Source organism: Eptesicus fuscus, chromosome 5, assembly GCF_027574615.1.
Source record: "Eptesicus fuscus isolate TK198812 chromosome 5, DD_ASM_mEF_20220401, whole genome shotgun sequence".
Lineage (NCBI taxonomy): Eukaryota > Metazoa > Chordata > Mammalia > Chiroptera > Vespertilionidae > Eptesicus > Eptesicus fuscus.
Window position 1 is genome coordinate 84,245,330 of NC_072477.1, and position 23,489 is coordinate 84,268,818.

General features: G+C 37.0%; 1 protein-coding gene across 5 annotated transcripts in view; it reads left to right on the forward strand.

Moving 5' to 3' along the window:
- SCFD1 (sec1 family domain containing 1) overlaps positions 1 to 23,489 on the forward strand; it is a 121,357-nt gene that overhangs the window by 21,753 nt on the left and 76,115 nt on the right. For all 5 annotated transcript variants that reach the window (XM_054716504.1, XM_054716502.1, XM_054716503.1 and 2 more), the window contains 8 exons: positions 675 to 764; positions 1,891 to 1,946; positions 3,658 to 3,743; positions 5,928 to 6,027; positions 13,626 to 13,765; positions 18,719 to 18,809; positions 19,405 to 19,478; positions 20,163 to 20,244. In XM_054716504.1, coding sequence (XP_054572479.1) covers positions 675 to 764; positions 1,891 to 1,946; positions 3,658 to 3,743; positions 5,928 to 6,027; positions 13,626 to 13,765; positions 18,719 to 18,809; positions 19,405 to 19,478; positions 20,163 to 20,244 — 719 coding nt within the window. The remainder of the gene's footprint in view (positions 1 to 674; positions 765 to 1,890; positions 1,947 to 3,657; positions 3,744 to 5,927; positions 6,028 to 13,625; positions 13,766 to 18,718; positions 18,810 to 19,404; positions 19,479 to 20,162; positions 20,245 to 23,489) is intronic.

A 23,489-nucleotide genomic window follows, 5' to 3' on the forward strand; every position in this document is an offset into this window, starting at 1 on the left:
CTGAAAATATAGCCCCAAGAATCATCTAAGGTGCTTGTCAAAGTTGCATATTTCTTAGAATTATTTCAAATCTATTGAATTGAATCTCTAGGGGAAAGGACCAAGAATCTCTAGTTTTTAATAGCTTTCATAGAAATTTCTTTCTCTTCCATATTCCTAGAGTGATTCTTATACTCACTAAAGTTTGGGAACCACTTATGTGCCATCTAGTAGATCAGAAAAGAATTTAATATAACTCAACATAATAAAAAGAAAATGATACGTGAAGTTGGTCTTGTCATAATTGATTTGCATTATCCTTTTCTGGCAGTAGTTGAAGATCAAGAGTGTTTTTTTAGGCCATCTAGTGCTTGTGAATAAAAACTATGGAATACAATATTTATTTTTCTATTACTCTGGCAAAAACTTTGTGTATTTTATGTGGTGGCTTTTTTCTTATTACTGCTCTGATATTGATACTACTTACTATTGATACCGAGGTGGGATTTTTTTAAGGTAGTATTATTTTTAATGGATACTTGTAAAGTTTAAGCATAAAAAATTTTACTTATTTGAGTATTACATATGTTATTAAACCGAGTATTGATTAGGAGTTTAATAATAATTTTAAGAGTTTAATAAAATAAGGCATATAATTTGGTCTCTTTATTTCTCCTTTACTTGTGTCATTTTAGCTATTAACAGGCCAGATATCACAGACACTGAAATGGAAACTGTTATGGATACTATTGTTGACAGCCTCTTCTGCTTTTTTGTTACACTGGGTAAGTTTTCAAGTCTTCCTGGTTATTTCTTCAAAGTAAATTATTTAACAACTCATTTGAATCTGTTACACTATAATATTCTGTGTTGTTTTTTTATACACTCCACTTATGCACTTATTTAAACTATTTGTAGAAAATAATCTGAAAGAATCCATATCTAATTCTTAGTGGGGATTATTTTAATGTATTGGAATCAAGAGAGTTAACATTATACATGGCTAAAATTTGAATGTTCTTTATTATGTGTGTGAATAACTTACCATCATACCAAAACAAAGTTTAAAAATTTGCTAATAGTCCAATTTTTACTTCTGCAGTTGACTGAGCACGCTTTGTATAGAATCTAAAATGCAACAGTTTCAGCATATACAAAATACAGTGTTCTAAGTTTGTTTTATGAACTTCTCAGTGCAATTGTTTTTTATTTTAGAACTAGAGGCCCAATGCACGAAATTCGTGCAAGGGGCTCAGCCCTCGCAGCCCTGGCTTTGTCCGGAAGGTCATCCAGAAGGATGTCTGGAAGGTCCTCGGCTGTCCATTCTAATTAGCATATTACACCTTTATTATTATAGATTTTTTGCCTTTGAAAAATGTGGAGTAATAAAGAAATTAAGGAGTCTTAATAAGTTGATAATTTTTAGGAGCATTTAAAGTTATGTGAAGAGGTGTTTTCTATTATCTTTTAAATTAGTATTTCAAAAAGATTGTAATCCTTTATGGTTAATTTGTAATATAAGTAAAAAGTAATAATACCAAACTGTTAAATTATCTTCATTCTTTTACTTTAAGTGAAATTAAAGTGAATCTTGTGAGTAGAGAGTAAACTTACTTTTTGAAACTGCCTGTAGGGTGTTAAAATGCTGATTTAGGGAATTCATTGAAAAAAATCTGGTCACATTGATTGCCCAACACTATATAAAAATAGTCTTTCTGACTCCCTAATGTTTTCTTTGTAATTGGGAAGGTTCATTTTGCTTTTACTTTTCAGATGATAAATCCTTTTATGTTTGTAGCCTAAAATTATATACATGTATTGTATGTTATTTTTTAATGCTGATAAATTTTGTAAGCATCCATTTTAATTATTAAGAGTGGAAATCATTGCTAACATCTGTTGTTAAAATAGGTGCTGTTCCTATAATCAGATGTTCAAGAGGAACAGCAGCAGAAATGGTAGCAGTGGTGAGTTTATGCAAATATCCATTGGGGATAAATAATACTGCATCACCTATTTTCCATAAATACCTCAAATGTTTTTGTTAATTTTAAGAATATGATTGCTATGAGTTACATATTAAGTACCTAAAGCAAATATTTTTACAACATTGGAATTCCACCAAAAATAAAAAGTAATCATTGTGTACTTCTATGTAATGGAGTAAGATGATTTACTTCAATGTGCTATTCTAGCCCTATTATTTGAAAAACTAAAGGCCCGGTGCACAAAAAAATCATGCACTCTCGGGGGGTGCGGGGTGGTGGGGGGTCCCTCAGCCCAGCCTGCGCCTTCTTGCAGTCTGGGACTGCCTCGGGGGATGTCCATCTGCTGGCTTAGGCACGCTCCCCAGGGAATCGGGCCTAAACTGGTAGTCAGACATCCTCTGGCAGCCTGGGAGCCCATGGGGGATGTCCAACTAACGGCTTAGGCCTGCTCCCGCGCTTCCCACGGGGATCAGGCCTAAGCCGTTAGTCAGACATCCTTAGCATCACTGTGAGCCTGCCTTCTGGCTGAGTGGCTCTCCTGCTGTGGAAGTGCACTGACCACCAGGGGGCAGCTCCTGGGTTGAGCATCTGCCCCCTGGTGGTCAGTGTGCGTCACGTGACAGGTCGTTTTGGTCATTCCACCATTAAGGTCAATTTGCATATTATCCTTTTATTATATAGGATAGGATGGGAAACTTTTCATTGTTTTTGTTGTTGTTTTTGTGTTTGGTTTTTTGTTTTTTTTTTTTACAGAGAGAGAAGAAGGGAGAGAGATAGAGAAATAGAAACATCAATGAGAGAGAAACATCATCGATCACCTGCCTCCTGCACACCTCCTACTGGGGAATAAGCCTGCAGCCCAGGCATGTGCCCTGCCTGGGAATCAAACCATTAACCTCTTGGTTTATGGGCTAAAGCTCAACCACTGAGCCACACCAGTCAAACTAACCCTATTTTTTTTTTTTTTTTTTACTTGCATATATATTCCTCATTAAGCCTTTTCTTTTTTCTTTTTTTTCAGCCTTATTTTTCCAAATAGTATTTTATATTATTTGATCCCACAAAACTGTTTAATGTTTAACTTTATTTAGCAAATATTTATTAACAATCATAACCATTTTAAAAATGGTGAGGTGCATTTTGCTACAATATTGGAATAAAATATTCAAAATAAATTGAGCACTCAAAATTTGCTTAAAAGATTAAAAAGTAAATAAGGACTTAGAAATATTACTGAAAAGGAAAGAGGGTAAATGACGTTTTTTAGTTTTATAAGCCCAGATGAATCAATGACTGGTGGAGGGCTGCTTTCTTTTACATATTTCATTTCTGTTCTGGAGCCTCTTGTAGCCTCCACTATATAGTCACCTTCCTTGGTACAACAGAGTCATGCTTGGGCTGAGAAGATGGGTCATTACTGCAAAGTATTTTCTGTACTTAAAAGTATAAGTAGTCAAGGAAAAGGGATTGTTAATGAAATCAGGTCTGAGTCACAGTAGAAGAGGCATTGGTCTTTTCAAGTCCAAGTTATGATGATATTGAATAGTGAAGAAGCTAAAATATTTAAGATTTTAGAATTGCTATTTTGTAAAGAAATCCCAAGTTTCTTAGTTATGACACTAATAATATAGTATATATTATAGTTCAGTGAAACTTCTTTAAGAGTAAATGTAAAATTTGCTTTTTTCAGAAACTAGACAAAAAACTTCGGGAAAATCTAAGAGATGCAAGGAACAGTCTTTTTACAGGTGACACACTCGGAGCTGGCCAATTCAGGTATTATGTTAGTTAATTATACTTATAGGATTTGAAAATGAAACATTTGTAGTTTTGGGGGTTTTCTTATGAGAAAATATTCTTATAGTTGAAATTTGTTTCTTTTTAAAAATGAGGTAACCATGATCAGGGTTTTGACTCAAATTGTTTTTTAAATACAAATGAAATATTTAATTTACTTTCTTTTGTTAGAAATTTTTGTTTTGCATTTTTATCATCTGTTGGAGAAATTTTTCTGTTTCTATGACTTTGAAGGTCAGAAGCCATTTCCTTAATTTTCAGTTAGCTTCTTGGTAATGAAAACAAATAAGTGAAAAACTTGTGAAGCTTATATCTATTTCTCCCTATTAACTAGTTTCCATTTTTATATTGAAATACTAATAGTTTAAACTAATAAGGTGTTTTTGTCTTTGTTAGCATATCTAGCATGAGTAGATAATGTCAAAGTTACTGGCTGCTCAATTATTATTGCATTTTGCAATAGGGTATAACATTTGATTACTAAACATGGATGATATTGGAGTGAAGAACTAAAGAAATTCATACAAATGAATTTATTTCAAGGGAAGAATACTCAAATATTCTTAAATATTTTTCACATTGTTTCTCATTAAGTGGAGCAGAAACATCAAATTCTCACTTGTTTATTACAACAGAAGCAATCACTGTGTTGTCATACCCTATTTAATAGTTCCTTTTTATAGTGCCAATATAAAGACACTTTTTAAAATATATATATATTTTATTGATTTTTTACAGAAAGGAAGGGAGAGGGACAGAGAGTTAGAAACATCAATGAGAGAGAAACATCGATCAGCTGCCTCCTGCACACCCCCTACTGGGGATGTGCTCGCAACCAAGGTACATGCCCTTGATCGGAATCGAACCTGGGACCCTTGAGTCTGCAGGCCCATGCTCTATCCACTGAGCCAAACCAGTTAGGGCTATAAAGACACTTTTACTTGAATAATTATTTTAAAATTTACATTATTATAATATAATTGTCTTATTTTTAATTTGTTGGATGCATTTCTAAATTAATTAGTGGTCAGCAGCCTTGAGGGACTGTTGTTAAATACATTTGAATCCAGTTAGTTGTGGGCTAATTATTCTCAATGAGAACTTGGTAATATCTAGAGAAATGTTTGGTTGTCACAACTAGGAATCTACTGGGCTGTGATATAGGATGCTGCCAAACATCCTACAGTGTATAGGACCCTCCATAATGAGGAATTATCCAGCCCTAAATGTCAATAATGCTGAGTTAAGAAACCCTGCCCTAGGCTATCCTTTCTTACTTTCCTTCCACCTCGCTCTGGAATAATAAATGATAGTAAGTGGTAAGGGTGCCACTTATAATTTTTATTGCTAGTCTTATATTCAGGGAGAGTTCGCTGTCTTGCACTCAGTAGGGTAGGGTGAGTTAACTATAATGGTCAGAGGTCTCTTGCAGAACAAAATATATATAGTTAATATAATCAGATAGCAATAACTTCTGAAAATGAACATGTATTTCTGATACAGTAGTGCTTTTAAAGCAAAGCTCTACAAGTTTTTAAGACACATGGCAACCAAATGACTTTTTGCTTTAAGTGTAGTCTATTTCACATTTAAATTGTAATAATGGAGTAAAACAACATATGAAGTGACTTGTAAGTGAATAATTATGTAATTAGGTTCCACTGTGGCATGATGTTTTAGTTTTATGCAATTATAATGCGATACGGTTTTATGAGACTTCTCTAAAGTCTGCTTTTTAAATTTATGTTTACAGGGAAATAATTACAATTTGCAATTGATAAAACTGTCAAACATTTGTGTAAATTTATAAGATTCTAACTGGCCTTTCCTTTTTTAAAAAATATGAAATATAAATCTGGTTAGAAGTGACTTATTCTTTCTTTGATAACTCTAATAATTATTCTGTAAAAGCATTTGTATGGATTTTTTTCCTTTAAAAAGTACCTAAGTAAGACATAATCCAGCATTTTACACAGACTCTAAGTAGTCCAAAGCATTACTTTACTTGACTGACTGAACTAGAAAAATTTTTAAAAAGCAAAGTATTATGAAATGCCATACTTTTTGTTCATATCAAAATGACATATACTGAAAAGTATTACAAAAATTTAGATGTATACACTGGCATCAAGATTTATATAATTGTTTTTAATATATTTACAGCTTCCAAAGGCCTTTATTAGTCCTTGTTGACAGAAACATAGATTTGGCAACTCCTTTACACCATACTTGGACATATCAAGCATTGGTGCATGATGTACTGGTAAGAAGCTAAATGTACTCCTTTTTACTAAGATGTAACATTAGTGAGTCCCTTCATTTAAAATTAACATCATGGCTTCACAAATACACATGATAATGATGGAGCTGAGAAATATGGACAAAAAGAGTGATAGGCTTTGGTATCATTGGATGCTGGAGAATAGTGAAGTTCCAAACTTAAGATCTTTAAATTGTACGATAAATCAATGGTATTTTGGTCATAATGGGAAAAAGGAAATGGAGGAAAATGAATGACATTTTTGTTTTAAATACTGAGTAAGTACATAAATATGTTCTTAGGGAGAAAAGCTGTAATTTCTCCCATTTTTCTGGGAGTCAATTAAGCTTCATTTTATAATAAAAATAAGCATATTATACCATGTTTTTCTGAAGTAATTCCACATATGTAATCTCATGCTTAAAAGAAAAGCCTGTATTATTTATCTACATGTTATGTATGGCAGGTGATATACAGAGATAAATAAAACACAGTCCCAATCTTCAAAGGCAGTGGGAAGAAAATATGTACACATATAATTTCTGTACAAGACCCTATGTAGTAGGGCAAGAACAGTTTCCATTTAAAAGCAAATTGAGACACAGAAGTTAAAGAATTTGAACCTATATCATTGCCTCTGTTGAGACTATAATTCTAATTTACTCCTATCTGGCCTCTAGGGATTATAGTATAAAGTTGTGTCATTATTGCAAAGATTGCCTGAAATGTCATGTATTAAAGGAAATAAAAGACATGCAGTAAATGATTTGGACTTAATAGTTTATTTCTTTAAAACCCAGATTTAGCTGTAAAGTATTTCTTTAAATTAGATTTCAGGATTACTAATGGAAATTGGCAGTTCTGCACAATTGTCTATCCTAGAGTCCTGTGCCATTCTCGACTCTTTAAGATGAGTGTCAATGAAATAGTAGTCAACTCTGAGTCAATAAAATGAGCAAGAACAATCAAAGGGACCACGGAATTAAACCCTGAGTAATGGACCATGGAAGCCAGTTTTAGGAGGTCAAGTATAAGAGGCTGAAGAAGAGGACATTAATTCAACCATTATTGGAGTGCTTACTCTCTTACAGAACACGACCTTGTTTTAGCAATAAAAAAAACAACAAAGGAAAATATTCCTTTCTTCCTGGAGCGTAACATGCTAGCAGGAGAGACAGGTAATATGTAAAACAAACAAAACATATAACATTTCAGAAGGAAATACTCTGGAGGAAAATTAAGTAATGGAGAACAGAATTACAATTATAACATAGGGAAGACCTGCTGAAAAGGGGACACATTTGAGGAAAGGTCTAAAGGAGGTAAGGTAGTAAATTATGTTTCTATATGAGAGAACAGCATTCCAGATGGAAGGATGTCCATTATCAAGGTAGCCAGAGCATAATAAGGCAGGAGATGAAGCTAAATAGGACTTAGGAAGCAATATAGCATAAGAGAGTGATTTTCAACCTTTTTTATCTCATGGCACACATAAACTAATTACTAAAATTCTGTGGCACACCAAAAATAATTATTTTTGCCTATCTGACAAAATAGGTATAATTTTGATTCATTCACACTGAACAGCTTTTATTGTGTTGGCTGTTGTCGTTTTTTAATTTGACAATATAAGGGGGAAAAGGTCAATGCCTCTGACTAATCAAGTATTACATGTTTTAAAAATTCTTACAGGGGAAAAAAAAGTCTGTCTTAATAAGTCTATAAAAAAATAAAAGTTGAACAATGTAAGTAAAAAAAAAATTTGTGACACATGGTTGAAAATCACTGGCATAGGACATTATAGACCATTGTAAGAATATTGACTTTTAATTTTTAGGGAAATGGGAAGTCACACAGGGTTTTAAGTAAAGGACCGACATCTGATAGACTCCTTGGGGATATAGAAAGAGTCAAGGAGACCAGTTAGGAGGCTTTTGCATTTATCGTAGCAAGAGATGATGATAACTTACACCAGAATGGAAATGGTGTGGTTTGTGGTAATCTGTTGAACATAGAGTATTGTAAGATGTTGAGTTTTGGACATGTTAAGTGTTAGCTAGCTACCTATTTAGGTATTCAAGTGTAGATATCAAATAGGTAATTAGATACATCTGTCTGAAGTTCAGGAGAAACATCTGTTCTAGAGAAATAAATTTAGAGTAGTCCACATATAGATGGCATTTAAAGCCAAGAGATAAGATGAGATAACCTAGGGCCGTGGTCGGCAAACTGTGGCTCGCGAGCCGCATGCGGCTCTTTGGTCCCTTGAGTGTGGCTCTTCCACAAAATACCACAGCCTGGGCGAGTCTATTTTGAAGAAGTGGCGTTAGAAGAAGTTTAAGTTTAAAAAATTTGACTCTCAAAAGAAATTTCAATCGTTGTACTGTTGATATTTGGCTCTTTTGACTAATGAGTTTGCAGACCACTGACCTAGGGAATGAGTGTAGGTAGAAGAGAGAAGATGTCCAAGACTGAACTCTGAGGCATTTTAACATTAGAGGTTGGGTGATGAATAGGAACTAGCAGATGAAGCAACCAATGAGGTATGAGAACTAGATCTGTGTCATTTTGGAAGCCAGTGAATTAAATGTTTCAAAGAGGAGGCAGGCATCAGCTTGGACAAATGTTGAAGACTTAAGTCACCATTGCATGTGGCAGTGTCAAACTTGTTAGTGACTTTGGTAAGAGCAGCCTTCATAGTGTAGGAGCAAAATACTGAAGTGGTTTTAAGAAAGATTGGAGGGGGAGGCATAAGAGAGTGAATATAGACAAACCTAAAAGAGTTTTGCTGTGTAGGAGAGCTGAGAAAAGGGGTGATTTTTGGAAGGAGATGTGAGGTCAAAAAAAGAACAAAGAGCAGTTACAGCATTGTTGTATATCAATGGGAATGATCAAAGGAGATAAGTTGATGCAGGAGGTAAGAATATCCTGCAGGTCTATAGGAGGCATTAGTGACCAGGATGACTATAGACCAGGATTTCTCAATCTTGGCATTACTGACATTTTGGACTCAATAATTCTTTGTTCTGGGGGGGCTGTCCTGTGCATTGTAGGATTTTTAGCATTCCTGGTTGTACCCTCTAGATGCTATTAGCACTCCCTCAGTTGTGACAACCAAAATGTCTTTACACATTGCCAAATATACCTAGGGGGGTGTGGTGGGGGTGGGGGTAGGGGGGCAAATGACGTCTCATTGAGAACTGTTATAGGCCAGTGATGGGAGTTTCAACACTGGTGTTTTAGGGAAGAGGACAAATAAAGAGTCTGGGAGTAGCAAGGAAGCTACCTGTGCCAATCTCAGGTCCACTGATAGGAAATGTGTGAGGAGTAAAAAACAACACACAGATGGTTAATTTCTAAGAAAGCTACAGGGGATAGCCACTTAGTTCAATTAGAGCAAAAAGGTACCATGGAAGAAGTTTAGAGTTGATGTTCAGAACAGGATATTTTGCTGATGACTGAGTATGAGTTCCAGAGGGCATGACAGAAGTGATTTGGGAGTCAGTGATTGGGGAAGTACTAAAAGCATACAGAGATTGATGGGCATGATGAGATCCTTTTGATAGTCTCAAATTATATTTGGTTAGTGGAGTCCTGACTCTTGGGTAGGACCGAGGGGCAGCAATATCTTAGAACAGCGGTCGCCAACTGGTGGTCCGTGAGGTCCGAAAGGTTGGCGACCACTTAGAACATACAGTTCAGGGGTCACCTCTTCTCTCCTGCCAGCGGTGTGTGGAGACTATATAGAGCTTTGAGATACTGAGATCCTTTCTAAGTACTGATCTTGCAGAGTTCTTGGAAATTAATGCACATGATTCTTTGAATTCAGGAGATAAGACTTATGTACAAATAATTGCAATAAATGGAAGATGCTCTGAGTCCCCATTGGGACAGGTAACTTAGAGCAGAGATTCCCCCAAACCAGATAAGGCTGATGCTCATCCTTTTAAAGTTTTCTCTCTTCCAGAGTGAAATGAGAATGATAAGGATAAGGACTATGCATTGAATTTTTATGACTGACCTTCATATTAATTTTTAGTGCTTTACCTTTTATTATTGTATCCTTGTGAAATGTACTAATTTTTATTTTCTACTCTTTTAAATTAAAATATTCTTTAAAAAATACAGGATGGTAAAAGTGGATGGTAGGGTTTTGGTTTTGTTTTGTTCTAAGTTTCTTCACTTAGCTTCACAGAATAAAAAGTTGGCAACCTTGTGTCTCCAAAGAATTCACTGCAACAAGTATTTATTAAGTGCCTGCTCTGTACCAGACACTGTGGGAGTCACTGAGATACAGGGTGAGCAAAGCAGACGTGATCCATGCTTGCATGTTTGGTAGAATAGTCGATTCCTGTGGACACTTGGGTTATTGTTGTTTTTATTTTTTGTTATTAGCAATGCACATCTCTAACTTTTGGGAGTAGGTTCTCAAATTTTCTTATTATTGTTTAAGCAGTGTTTTCTCAGTATATTATTATTAAAACTAGAGGCCCAGTACACGAAATTCATGCACAGGTGTGGTCCCTAAGCCTGGCTGGTGATCGAAGCGTGAGCCTTTGGTGTGGAAGGGCAGGTCCCAGCTGACCTCTGGGCCCTGGGCAGCACCTGGACCCCTGGAGTGCCGCGCACCCCCCTCCGCCTGAGTCATGGCGCCCGAGTCCCCACGCAGAGATGCACTGAGCACAGCCAGACACCGTGGGCCAGGGCACAGCGTGGGCCTCTGGGTCACCCAGCAGTGCCTTATGGAAGCCGGCGGGCAGTGCGCTCTCTCCCAGCCGGCCTCAGAGATTGGCTCTTGCGTGAACCCACGGGGAATCCGACCAGCCCCTGCAGTCTGGCTGCGGCCCAGCTCACCTGGAAGATGCCATGTGGGTGCAGGGTGGGCTCCTCGCAGGCGCCTGGCGTGTGAGCCCTGGTGTCCCAGGGGAGAGTAGCAGGGGGAGTGACAGCGAGCTCGGCGGACACCCCGCATTCTCACCGCACCTCCATCCCTGTCACCCCTGCCCCCAGGTAGCCGGCAAGAGGTCGCAGCACGTTGCCGACACCTGCCGTATTCCACACCACCCCCTGGTGGTCAGCGCACGTCATAGCGAGCGGTTGAACTCCCAGTTGAACTCCGGTCGAGGGGACACTTAATTTTTTAAGTTTAAAAAATTTGGCTCTCAAAAGAAATTTGGTTTTTATTATATAGGATATTTAGGTGTTTGAAAATAGTCTTTTGAGGAGATTGGTTTTAGTAACTACATGACTTATATTGACTTGATCATTAATTTTACTGCCGTTTCTAGATGTGAAAAATCTATAACTGAGAGAATCATAAATTGTAACACCACCATTTTTGGTTGAGTGTTAAAACTGCTGCTTTTGAAGTTTGTTCTAAGCTTTTAAAATTCTTAATTATACTTTTTACCTCCACAAGATGGAGTAAAAGTTCCAGATAGGTATTCTTTTTGTGCCTTTGGCCCTTTGCTACCTGACTCTTACTATTTGAAACTTTAAATCAGAATTTATGCTTATATACATAGGGACTTTAGTAAAGTTTGTTTTTTTCTTGTGTCTTTCATAGGATATGACATTTCTTTATTTTTCTTTTTATCCTCACCTGAGGATATGTTTCCATTGACTTTTTCCCCTTCTCTCCAATCCCAGGCTTGGCCCCTGCCCAAGCCTAAAGCCTCCGCCCCAGGCTTTGGGCTTGGGAAGGGGGACACCCCCGCCCCCTGCCCGGCACCTCCGATTGCAGGCTCGGCCCCTTCCCAAGCCTAAAGCCTCTGCCCAAGACTTTAGGCTTGGGAAGGCCCCCCCCCCTCCAATGGCCCACTGGGAGTGACCTGGGTGCCGAGGAGGTTCCTGGGACCCAGGTATGTATGCAAATTAATGGCCATCTTTGTTGGGTTAATTTGCATACTCTGATTGGCTGTGGGCATAGCAGAGGTACGGTCAATTTACATGTTTCTCTATTATTAGGTAAGATCATTTGTGTTTTCTCTAAGTATTTCATCAAAACTTTAGTAATAATATGCTGTCCTATTTATAGAGCAGTAATTTTGCTAATAAGTTTCTTTTATTTTGAATGTGCTCTGTCATCACCACAGAAATAGTACTTCACTAGAAATTGTAGTTAATAAAGTTGAACTATTTAAAAATGTTTCTCTTCTTCAATACCTTGTTTTATTAATTTTTTAAATCAAAGAGTTTTTTTTCAGAGGTAGCTGTTAATGTCTATTGTACTTTCTATATGGGTGATTTGTTGTGCAAAGTGAGGCTAAGATATGTAGATGGGAAAATAAGATTAATTAAATGAGGTTACTGATTATGTTTATCCTTTGATAATATGAGGAATCTGTAGGAAAGACATAATATTAACACGTTAAAATAGAACACAATACTCTTGTTACTTATGCCACTGTGACATTTAGACATCTTTTGCTTTCTTAGTTTTTTGGATGGGGGTTTTATCATAAGGAAAATGGCAAGGAAATAAGCTAGTGTAAAGATTTATTTGAGAAAGTTACAGGGTATGGTCTAAGGCTCATCAGTATTGATGACTTTGTTTTATCAAGAGGAGATTAAATTGTATCCAGTACATCGAATTTGCTAAGACCTGGAAGTTAAATCATTAGTTAAAACTTATATCTTAGAACTAAGATGATTGTATTATATCATGCTAGATAATTTATCCATGTAATTTCTTTCTTGCTCATCATTTATTTATTCACTTATTGATAGCAGTGTTTTTATCTCTAGCTAGCTATTCAGAGTAGAGTTTAACCGTAAAATACTGCTATTACATGAAGGAACCCACAGGTCAAATGCAAGAATAGAAAAAAAAAATTTTACTTTTATTTTGGTATTTTGTTTGTTTGTTTGTTTGTTTTGTATGTTTGTTTTTTGAGAAAGGGCAAAAAAAATTTTTCAAGCCTAATAGGAGTAAAATTAATTCTAGGAAGAAAACTTTAACAACTACTTTTCTGACTAGCTCTTAGAACTTATTTGAAAGGGAGTACAGTTATTGTAGCTTCTGTTGGAATTTTTTAAAGGTGCAATCCATCATCAAGTAACAAATCTATGAGTTTAAAAATATTTAAGATTGTATTTGAAACAACTAAGCATCAGGAGTTCTGGTCAAATAAATAGGTAGAGCTGAATATTGGACTACTATGTTGGCATGATAAAAAATGAGGTAGCTGTACATATACAGATAGAGAAAGAGCTCTAAAATACATTATTAAATGAGAAAGGTAAGGCAAAAATATGTATGATGTAATCCATTGTTAAAAGTAAAATTAAAAGAATATGTCTATGTTGGCATATGAGAAAATATATTTTTAGTATACACAAGAATCTTAACATGGTTTTTACATATATTTGAAATTTTAATCCTGTACAGCTACTACTTTATATGTACACAAACAAAAGTACATTTGTGGGGGGGAAAAAGTACGTTTGTGCATAAAAATACGTTGTGTTTCAGATCATGTGTTTTGTCCTTGGAAATATTAGAAAAGGCAGCAAGAAGTTGTTATTTTCCTTATTATAGGAAATGTTACGGTTCTTAAATTCAGAAAACTATTATTTAATACAGGATTACTTTTTCTTAGGATTTTCACTTAAACAGAGTTAATTTGGAAGAATCTTCAGGATTGGAAAATACTCCAGCTGGTGCTAGACCAAAGAGAAAAAACAAGAAGTCTTATGATTTAACTCCAGTTGACAAATTTTGGCAGAAACATAAAGGAAGGTAAGAAAAACATCATTAAGTAAGAGACTTTCCCTTTAAAAAGAAATGAAGATGTCACCTACTTAATTTATATTATTTAAAAAAACAACCCAAAAGGTCATGGTTTTTCTACACAATGAATAGGAGCTATATAATTAAACTAGAGGCCTGGTGCACGAAATTCGTACACGGGGGTGGGGGTAAGGGGAGGTCCCTTCAGCCTATCCTGCACCCTCTCCAATCTGGGACCCCTTGGGGGATGTCCGACTGCCAGTTTAGGCCCAATCCTGGATCGGGCCTAAACCGGCAGTCAGACATCCCTCTCACAATCCTGGACCACTGGCTCCTAATCGCTCACCTGCCTGTCTGCCTGGTTACCCCTCACTGGCCCCCCCTGCCGGCCTGGATGCCCCTACTGCCCCCTTCTGCCAGCCTGGTCGCCCCTAACTGCCCCCCCAGCTGACCTGTTTGCCCCCAACTGCCCCCCCATCGGCCTAGTTGCCCCTCACTGCCCCCCCTGCCAGCCTAATCGCCCCCAACTGCACCCCCCCCCTCCGCCAGCCTGGTCACCCCTAACTGCCCCCCTCTGCTGGCCTGGTTGCCCCTAACTGCCCTCCTTGCCAGCCTGGTTGCCCCTCACGGCCCCCCCTCTGGCCTGGTTGCCCCACAGAGCCTGCTGTTCAGTCGTTTGGTTGTCCCTCACTATCCCCCCCTGCCAGCCTGGTCGCCCCACAGAGCCTGCTGTTCAGTCATTCAGTCGTCCCTCACTAACCCCCCTGCCGGCCTGGTCGCCCCAAGCAGCCTGCTTGTTCAGTCGTTTGGTTGTCCCTCACTAACCCCCCTGCCGGCCTGGTAGGCAGCCATCTTGTGAGGGTGTGGTGGTCAATTTGCATATTACCTCCTTATTATATAGGATAGTTCATAGATATGTGTCTTCATTGCCCGGTTTCTTCCTGACTCCTTAGTTGTTTTTTGTTATTTTGTAGTAGTCATTTCCCCATTCAAGAAGCTCATACCATATGATCTTGTAGATTTTACCGACAGTCTTTCTAAATTTTGTTGCTATCCCCACTGACCTTCAATAAGACCATTTCTACCTTTCATTAAAATGGGTTTTTGTGATAGGGAAACCATTTAGGTCTGATTTTCCTTTTTTGTACCATTTGCCTTCATACAAACCCAGTTTTATAATCTGGAAAGAATGCCTGAGCCTGAAAAACAGATTTATTTAAAGTACATTAGAAATAATAGGTAAAAATTAAAACAATTTGTCATGTGATTTATTTGTAGGCAGATACACAGATCCTAGATGTTGCTCTGTCATTTGGAAGTTTAGACTACATCATAGGCTCACTAACTGTTCTAAAATTTAGCAAGTGGTCATTATAGCTAGAGAAACAAACAAACAAAAATTATTCCTCTGAGAGAAACAGTTAAGAAATACTATATTATTTTGAATACTTTTGTTACTATATCTATATCTATCTATGTCCTTGATATGACTGTTCTTTTTGGCCTCATTTATGTTGAAAGAGATGTAGGATATAAAGTTTCAAAATGTTGGGGGTTATTTTGGTATGTTTTAAGTTTTTAACACTGGAAAATCATTATAGCAAAGAATTTTATATTCTCTGTACAGAAAAAGCCACTATCTTCCTCTTTCTGATTATGGCAAATTTGAGTACTGTTAAGATTTACTTTATTTTAAATAATTCTCTCCTCTTTAGAATTTCATAGTGTACATTTCCTTCCAGAATGGTGAAGTACAAGAATTTACATTATTTATAGAGGATGTAGGATATTTTAAAGTTAACGTTAAAATTTATATTTCCTAATAGAGAAAAAGCTTAAGAAAAAAAATAGTCTTCACTCAAATACGGAAATTTTAAATATTTTCTTTAGACCTTATGTTTAGGATCACTTCAGAAGATCAGATGAATAGTAAGAACTTTAAATTTTTGTTTGTAAGTAGGAATAGCCATGAATAACTCTCTCTGAGTAGTGTGCTGAATTGTAAGGTGGGCACAAAGGACACGGGGAGACAGCATGAAGTGAAACAGCTGGCTTAAATCTCTGAGTTTCAGTTTCCCTATCAGTAAAATGTAGGGATGATAATTCTACCTGTTGCTCTATTTCAGAAGGTTGTGATGAAGATTGAGATAATTAAAGTAACTTGCCCAGAGTCATCCAGCCTTCATTGGTGAAATCAGGGATAAAACCCAGTTCTGGCAGATCCAAAGTCCCTGGTCTCAACTGTTAATAGTTGTGTACCTCACCAAGGCTGTGGTCAGGATTAAATGAGAAAACAGAGGCAAATTATCAGCAAAGTGTTTGGCATACAGTAAACACGCAGTAAATGTAAGCTGTTATTATTGTCTGTTAGCTCTGAGACCTGAAGCTACTAGATATTTTAAGGATCCTCTAGTTCACCCAGCACATTTTACATGCTCAGTGCTATTTTTTTGCCAACATAGACTTCTGGAGTTGGGGTTGTGCCTGCTTTTGTCGTATAAAACTGATTGTGTTCCTCAAATGCTTTCAGAACTTCTGTCATTTCTGTCAATCTCTATAGGATGAAATGTACTGATCATTAATGAAGTATTATCAAGTGTCCAGGCTGAGGAAAGGGGGGAAGATTTTAGTTTCATTACTGATGAGACAACCTTTTTTTTTTTTTTTTTAAAGAGAAAAGGCATCTAGCCTCCCCTAGGCATGGATGAAAAATATTCATGTTAGGAACCATTTCATGGTCATATGTTTCTCTAGAATTATTTAAGATTAGTACTAAGTGCCACTTTCTACCAGAACTGCTCAGTGATTTCAAATCAGTTGTATTGAAGTCTGTGGAGATTACTGCTAAGTCACCTGGAAGAAGATACCAGGTGTTAAACCAACAAAACTGGCCTGCATTCTGTTTTTACCAGTAGTGTTCTAGGATATTAAGCTTACAGAATTAAAATATTTTTTCCACGGTTACTGACATGTAATACTTTTAAAATACCTCCTTTGTACGTGCATTGACCCTTTGACATTGACTTAATTTGGGATGTAACATTTAATTGATGTTTGATATACCATGATTTCTCTTTGTTTTTCAGTCACTTAGATATTTTACTTTTCTTTCTAATAGCATTTGGGGGAAGAGAAAATGTGATATGTCTAATGAAGAGAATAGAAATAAAATTTTAATTTATTTAGATGTACAAAGATTATGATATGCATTTTAAAGAAATAGTATTTGTAACATACGGTTTACCCTGGAACAATGCAGGGTGGTAAGGAGCACCAACCTCTCCACAACCCCCACATCCCCACAGTGATTTTAAATCTGCATATAACTTATTTTTTAAATTACAGTTCGCATTTAACATTATATTAGTTTCAGGTATACAGCATAGCAATTAGACAACAATATACTTTACATAGTGATCCCCTGATATTTCAAGAACCCACCTGACACTATAGATAGTTATTATAATACTAGTGGCCCAGTGCACGAAATTCATGCACGGGGGCAGGGGGGGGGTCCCTCAGCCCGGCCTGCACCCTCTCTAATCTGGGACCCAAGGATTGGGCCTAAATCGGCAGTCGGACATCCCTCTCGCAATCTGGGACTGCTGGCTCCTAACCACTCGCCTGCCTGCCTGCGCCCCTAACCAGTCTGCCTGCCGATCTGCTCGCCCCCAACTGCCCCCTTCCAGCCTTCTCACCCCCAAATGCCCCCCCTTGCCAGTCTGCTTGCCCCCAACGGCCCCCCCCCCCAGCCTGCTTGCCCCCAACTACTTCCCCGACCGGCCTGATCGCCCCCAACTGCCCTCCCCTCCTGGCCTGATCGCCCCTAACCACCTCTGCCTCAGCCCCGCCACCATGGCTTTGTCCGGAAGGTCTCCCAAAAGGTCTCCTGGTCTAATTAGCATATTACCCTTTTATTAGTATAGATGGTTGACTATATTCCCTATGCTTTACTTAATCCCTGTGACTACCAATTAGTACTTCTTAATCCTTTCACCTTTTTCACCCAGCCCCCAATTCTCCTCCCCTCTGGCATTCATCAGTCTATTCTCTGTATCTACAAGTCTATTTTCATTTTGTTCGTTCATTTATTTTGTCCTTTAGATTCCACATATAAGTGAAATCATGTGGTATTTTGTCTTTCTCTGTTTGGCACATTTCACTTAGCATAATACCCTCTAGGTCCATCTATGCTGTGACAAATGGTAAGATTTTATTCTATTTTATGGCCAAGTAATATTCCATTGTATGTACCACAGGTTTTTTTAATCCACCCATGTATTGATGGTTACTTACAGATTGCATACATATCTTGGCTATTGTGAATAATGCTGTAGTGAACACAGGGGTGCATATATTCTTTGAAATTAGTCTTTTGGATTTCTTCAGATATATACCCAGAAGTGGAATTGCTGGGTCATAAGGCAATTCCATTTTTAATTTTTTGAGGGCCCAGCTGGTGTGGCTCAGTTGGTTGAGCGTTGTACCATGGCACCAAGAGGTCGCTGGAGGTTGTCTGTTTGATTCCTGGTCAGGGCACATGCCTGAGCTGTGGGCTCAATCCCCATTAGCGGGCATGCAGGAGGCAGCTGATCCATCATTGATGTTTCTGTCTCTCCCTCTTCCTCTCTCTCTCTCAAAAAAAAAAAAAAAAAAAAAAAAGCTTAAATTTTTTGAGGAATCTCCACACTGTTTTCCATAGTGGCTTCACCAATTTGTAGTCCCACCAAGAGTGCATGAGATAGCCTTTGACAGGTATAAGGTACATCCTTGCTTTTCTCCGATGATTAGTGATGTTGAGCATCTTTTCATGTCTGTTGGCCAAATGTATATCCTCTTAGGAGAAGTGTCTATTCAGGTCCTCTGCCCACTTTTTAGTTGAATTGTTTGGATTTTTTTGGAGTTGTCTTGAGTTCTCAATAAATTTTGGATATTAACCCCTTCTGTCCAATACTGTTTCAGTCCATTCCCAGAAGTTGCAGAATCAGTTCAACAAGAACTAGAATCTTACAGAGCGCAGGAAGATGAAGTTAAACGACTTAAAAGCATTATGGTAAGATTCTGCTTACTGTTTTAGAATTATAGGGAAGCAGAAGAGCATCTGGAAGGAGAAAGAAGTTAACTTTTTCTTCTCCTACAAATTCAAGGCCATTCATTGCTTTAATTAAAAAAGAAAAAGAAATACCTCAACTTTTATAAAAGATCTTTTTCATAATGAAATCTAAATACTGAGTAGAGCAAATATTTTTTTAAAAAATAATATTAATTTACTATTTGAAATATATATATAAAATGCAGCTTTATTTTAGAAATATATGTTTCAGTGCTACTCATTCTGTACTTTGATCTAACTTTAGATTTTAGCTCTACTATTTATTACTCTGTGACCTGTGAAAAGTTTCTGGGCCAATTTCTTTATCTGAAACGCCAGCTGATCCTTTTTGTAGTCATCAACCATTTATTGGGCTGTTGGTGGCTAGAACTTTTCTATAATTGTCAAAAGACATATGTTTATTCCTTAAAGGAGAAGAATTATTATTCTTGGTGACCTAAATCTTACTGTTTACCAGTGATCTTAGAAATATATTGATTTTTATGCTTGGGCTTTGGGATGTGTGAGTAGTTACTGAGAACTTTTTCCTTCCCAGGGACTAGAAGGGGAAGATGAAGGAGCCATAAGTATGCTTTCTGACAATACTGCTAAGCTAACGTCAGCTGTTAGGTAAGTAAGAAATATATCCTCTTTGAAGTCTTTTTGTTGATAAGATTTACTTAGGCGGAAAAATTTTGTTAATATTTTTAATAATAGGATATATTAGGTAATAACATATACCTTTAAGTTTAAAGAACTAAATTGTATTTTTAACATGTTCAATCTAAGTTCTCTCTTTTATGTAGCAGATCATTTGCTTCTTTCACTAGTTGGAGTATTGTATAATGTGGATAATTTTACGAAGAAGATAATATTGATGATAAAGTAATGCAAGTTGTTACTAAATTTATCATTGCTACTATTACTTTATTAACTAAAGATTAAGCAATTTCTTTTGGATACTTTAAATGCTATTAAGGAGAGAGGAAAAATGTTTTAGAAGTATAAGTACAATCATATTGCCATTAACCTGATTTTATTCTAAGCCTCCAGATATTGGAACCAGAAAGTGAACAGTGGAGTAATGATGTTTGGGAGGCATATTATTTTAAACTGAGAAGCACTTCACCTGCATTAGAGTAGCAAATACTGTATGTGTTCAAGGCTAGAGATTACATCCACTTGATAGTTTGTCATTTTGTTACTGTTTTACTTAAGTTTCCTCAGAGGACATACCCAGGTGGGTTTTATTAAGGTCTATGTCATTTTCTTAGAAAATATAATGGTTAATTTTCAATTTTTTGATACTTGTAGTTCTTTGCCAGAACTCCTTGAAAAAAAAAGACTTATTGATCTCCACACAAATGTTGCTACTGCTGTTTTAGAACATATAAAGGTAAATTTAACTTTTATTCCCCCCTCATAATATAATTTTTACACTTATTATTCTATTAACAGTAGAGCTGTATCTCACCATCAGTAATACAGATTTTACACTTATTATTCTATTAACAGTAGAGCTGTATCTCACCATCAGTAATACAGATTTAGACATTCGTTTTATTGTAGTACTATCTAAAATAGCTGTTAATATCATCATTTCATTATGGAATTTGGCCCTGAACTTTTTAGTTTTAGATGAGTCTGTTAGCATTAAAGCTTCTTACTATCTCCTATTGTACTGTGATTTTGAAACAAATAAATTGGATCTTATATATGTTGTTATAGTTTTTTCTCATTACTTCATTCATGATTACCTGATATTGGCTTGATTTAGTTCCAGCATTGTACAGGTATTTATTCTCTGGACATGGAACTGAATTCTAGTGACAGCTTGGCCATATGCTAGGATGTGACCCCTACTTCCCATTTAATAAACATTTGAAAAGCTGGATATGCCAGCTGCCTATCAAAGTAGTATCTTGGGTTTATGGAAAGGGAAGTTAAATGTTTTCTTTTTTTAATTATTTAAAAAGTCACAGAGGGTTAGAAACGAGTTAATATAGATAGATAATAAGCATTGTGCAGCATGGAATTTCAATCTGCAGATTTCTATTAAGCTGACAACCTAATTTTTTTCTTGGTTCCACATCTTCTTATTGATAATTACTGTTTTCATGTACCTACAGGAATAGAAACATGAATGTTCAGTCTAAATGGTTCTGCTGATACTTTCCCTTTTTTATATGCAAAATTTCTATAAAGTGGAAACAGACTGCCCAGATCTGTTTACCTGACGTCCATGGGAGATTTTAGGAAAGTTCACAGCATAAGCCAAGATAGGCCGTTTGTGTGGAAAAGCCAGTGAAAGTACCTTGAGTGGGGCGGGGTCTCAGGTTATCACCAGGGTAGGAGAAACAGAATTAGTCAGGTTGATGGAAACTCAGCCTGCCTGCTCTGTAGGAAGAGGGCTTCGCAAAGGAATAATGGCCTCTGCCAGCACTCACCCCACAGCCAGACAATTCAGTTCCTCCCCGTATGTCCCTGGTGCCTTTCAAACTGCTGTCCCAGCGCTGGAGGTCAGAGCGAGTGAGTTCCAGTAAGTCTGTGTGCTGGCCCTTTATGAAGAATGCCTGGGACTCCAGCAGCCCTTAGTCTTCCTCAGCCTCAATCCCTGTTGGTTTTTACAGCCATAAGTTATAGGGACTTCTCTTCCTGTGGATCCCTGAGCCGGGGAGGAGGGAGCTAGGAAGGGGCTGGGACACTTTGACCCTCAGGGGGGCACCTCTGTACCAAAGATATCCCTCTGATTTTTACTCCCCACTGTGGGTGTGGGACCAGCCTATTGCACACCTCTACCCCTCTTACCAGCCTCGATGTGCTTCTTCTGTAAATCCTTAGCTATAGGACTTCTGTTCACTACATTTCATGAGGTTGTTCCTTAGTTTAGTTGTAATTCTGATGTGTTTGTGGGAATATTCATGTACCGCGTTTACCTCCTCTGTCATCTTGACCGGAAGCTCTGTAATTCATAACTTTTAAACATTTCCTTTAGTAGTTCTTTTATTTCTCATACAAATATGATTTTATAAATAATTTGCAAACATATTTTAATTTTTAAAAATATATATTTTTATTGATGTCAGAGAGGAAGGGAGAGGGAGAGAGAGAGAGAGAGAAACATCAATGATGAGAGAGAATCATTCATCGCTGCCTCCTGCATGCCCCCTACTGGGGATCGAGCCATAACCCAGGCATGTGCCCTTGACTGGAATCAAACCCAGGACCCTTCAATCCACAGGCCAATGCTCTATCCACTGAGCCAAACCAGCTAGGTCAGATTTAATTTTTTTTTTATCGTTAAATTGAATTAAGTACTCTTTAGCATATGACACCTAAGAATAGGAAAAGATACCTACTTAACTACTTATAAATCATAGTACTTGAGAAAGAGAAGTGGCATTATGTGCTCTTTCACCTAATGCTCCCCTTTGAGAGGAAGAGCTGTGACATCAGAATGCTTCATCCTCTTGTAGCCAACAAAGAACAAACTGTTAATAAGCTGTTGTGGGTTGAGTCTTCATTGGTGCTGAATCATCATTTTTGTTTTACTACTTCCTGTGGAGAAAGACGTCATCTGATCAAGCAAACATGTATAGCCCTAGGTGTACACTCTGAGCAAGGCTTAGCCCCTGCTAGCAGTACTACTAGCTTTTGACCACAACCCCTTCTCCAGTGGTTAATCTTTAGAAATTCTCTTAATTGGTCTTCACTAGTCAACACACCAAATTAATTGATGCCCTTCATTCTCTCTGTAAAGCATAGTGCTAACTGGACACAATATTGACATGTTGACAACTGACAGCTAGTATGTTTTACCAGTGGAATTTTTAGCTTACCAAAAATAGCTATTTGTATTTCATTCCAACCTATCATTTTATGAATAGGAAAAGAGTATTATGTGTATAAAACTTAAGTTCACATCTTAGAAAGACTTAATGAAGTGGTGATCTGATTATTGTTCAAATTAGTAGTGGGTAAAAAAACAACCTAAAAGATTGGAAAATTTCAAAAGTAATAAAATTGCTCTGCAAATGTCTACAAATTTTTTTATTCCATTTGAAAGAAACTGAAACTGGAAATCATAGGTGATGCCTTATAGGTGTACTTTATGCAAGAAAGAAAAAATGTCATATAATTGATTGACATATAATTGTACATTTTAGGACTTAAGTTAAAAGGCAATGTTTAAAATGTATATGTACAACACTGATCTTTTTTAATCATTCTTTATATTAACTGGCTTTGATTAACTGCTCACCACTCTCCTGATCACAGTAGGGAAGGAATTTTACTGTACTAGAAATTAGAACATTTCTCTGGCTGGATTTTGACTGATCTATTTAAAATGATCTCTCTCCGATATACATGCCAAGTGAATATTCTTATGACCTAGTTGTCTTTTCTTCAAGGCAGGGGGAAAATATGTTCTGTAACAGGAAGTCCCCATGGACAAGCTACCACTATCTTCTACCTCTTCTCATTCCAAATAAGGCTAATTATTACTAGAATTTGAATACGTATTTCTTTAAGTATGACCAAAGATAGCTCTTAAATGAGTAGAATACCTTTCAATTTCTCACACACTGAATTTCTGGAGACTACTTACACATCTCCCCAAAAAACCTGTGAAATTACTTT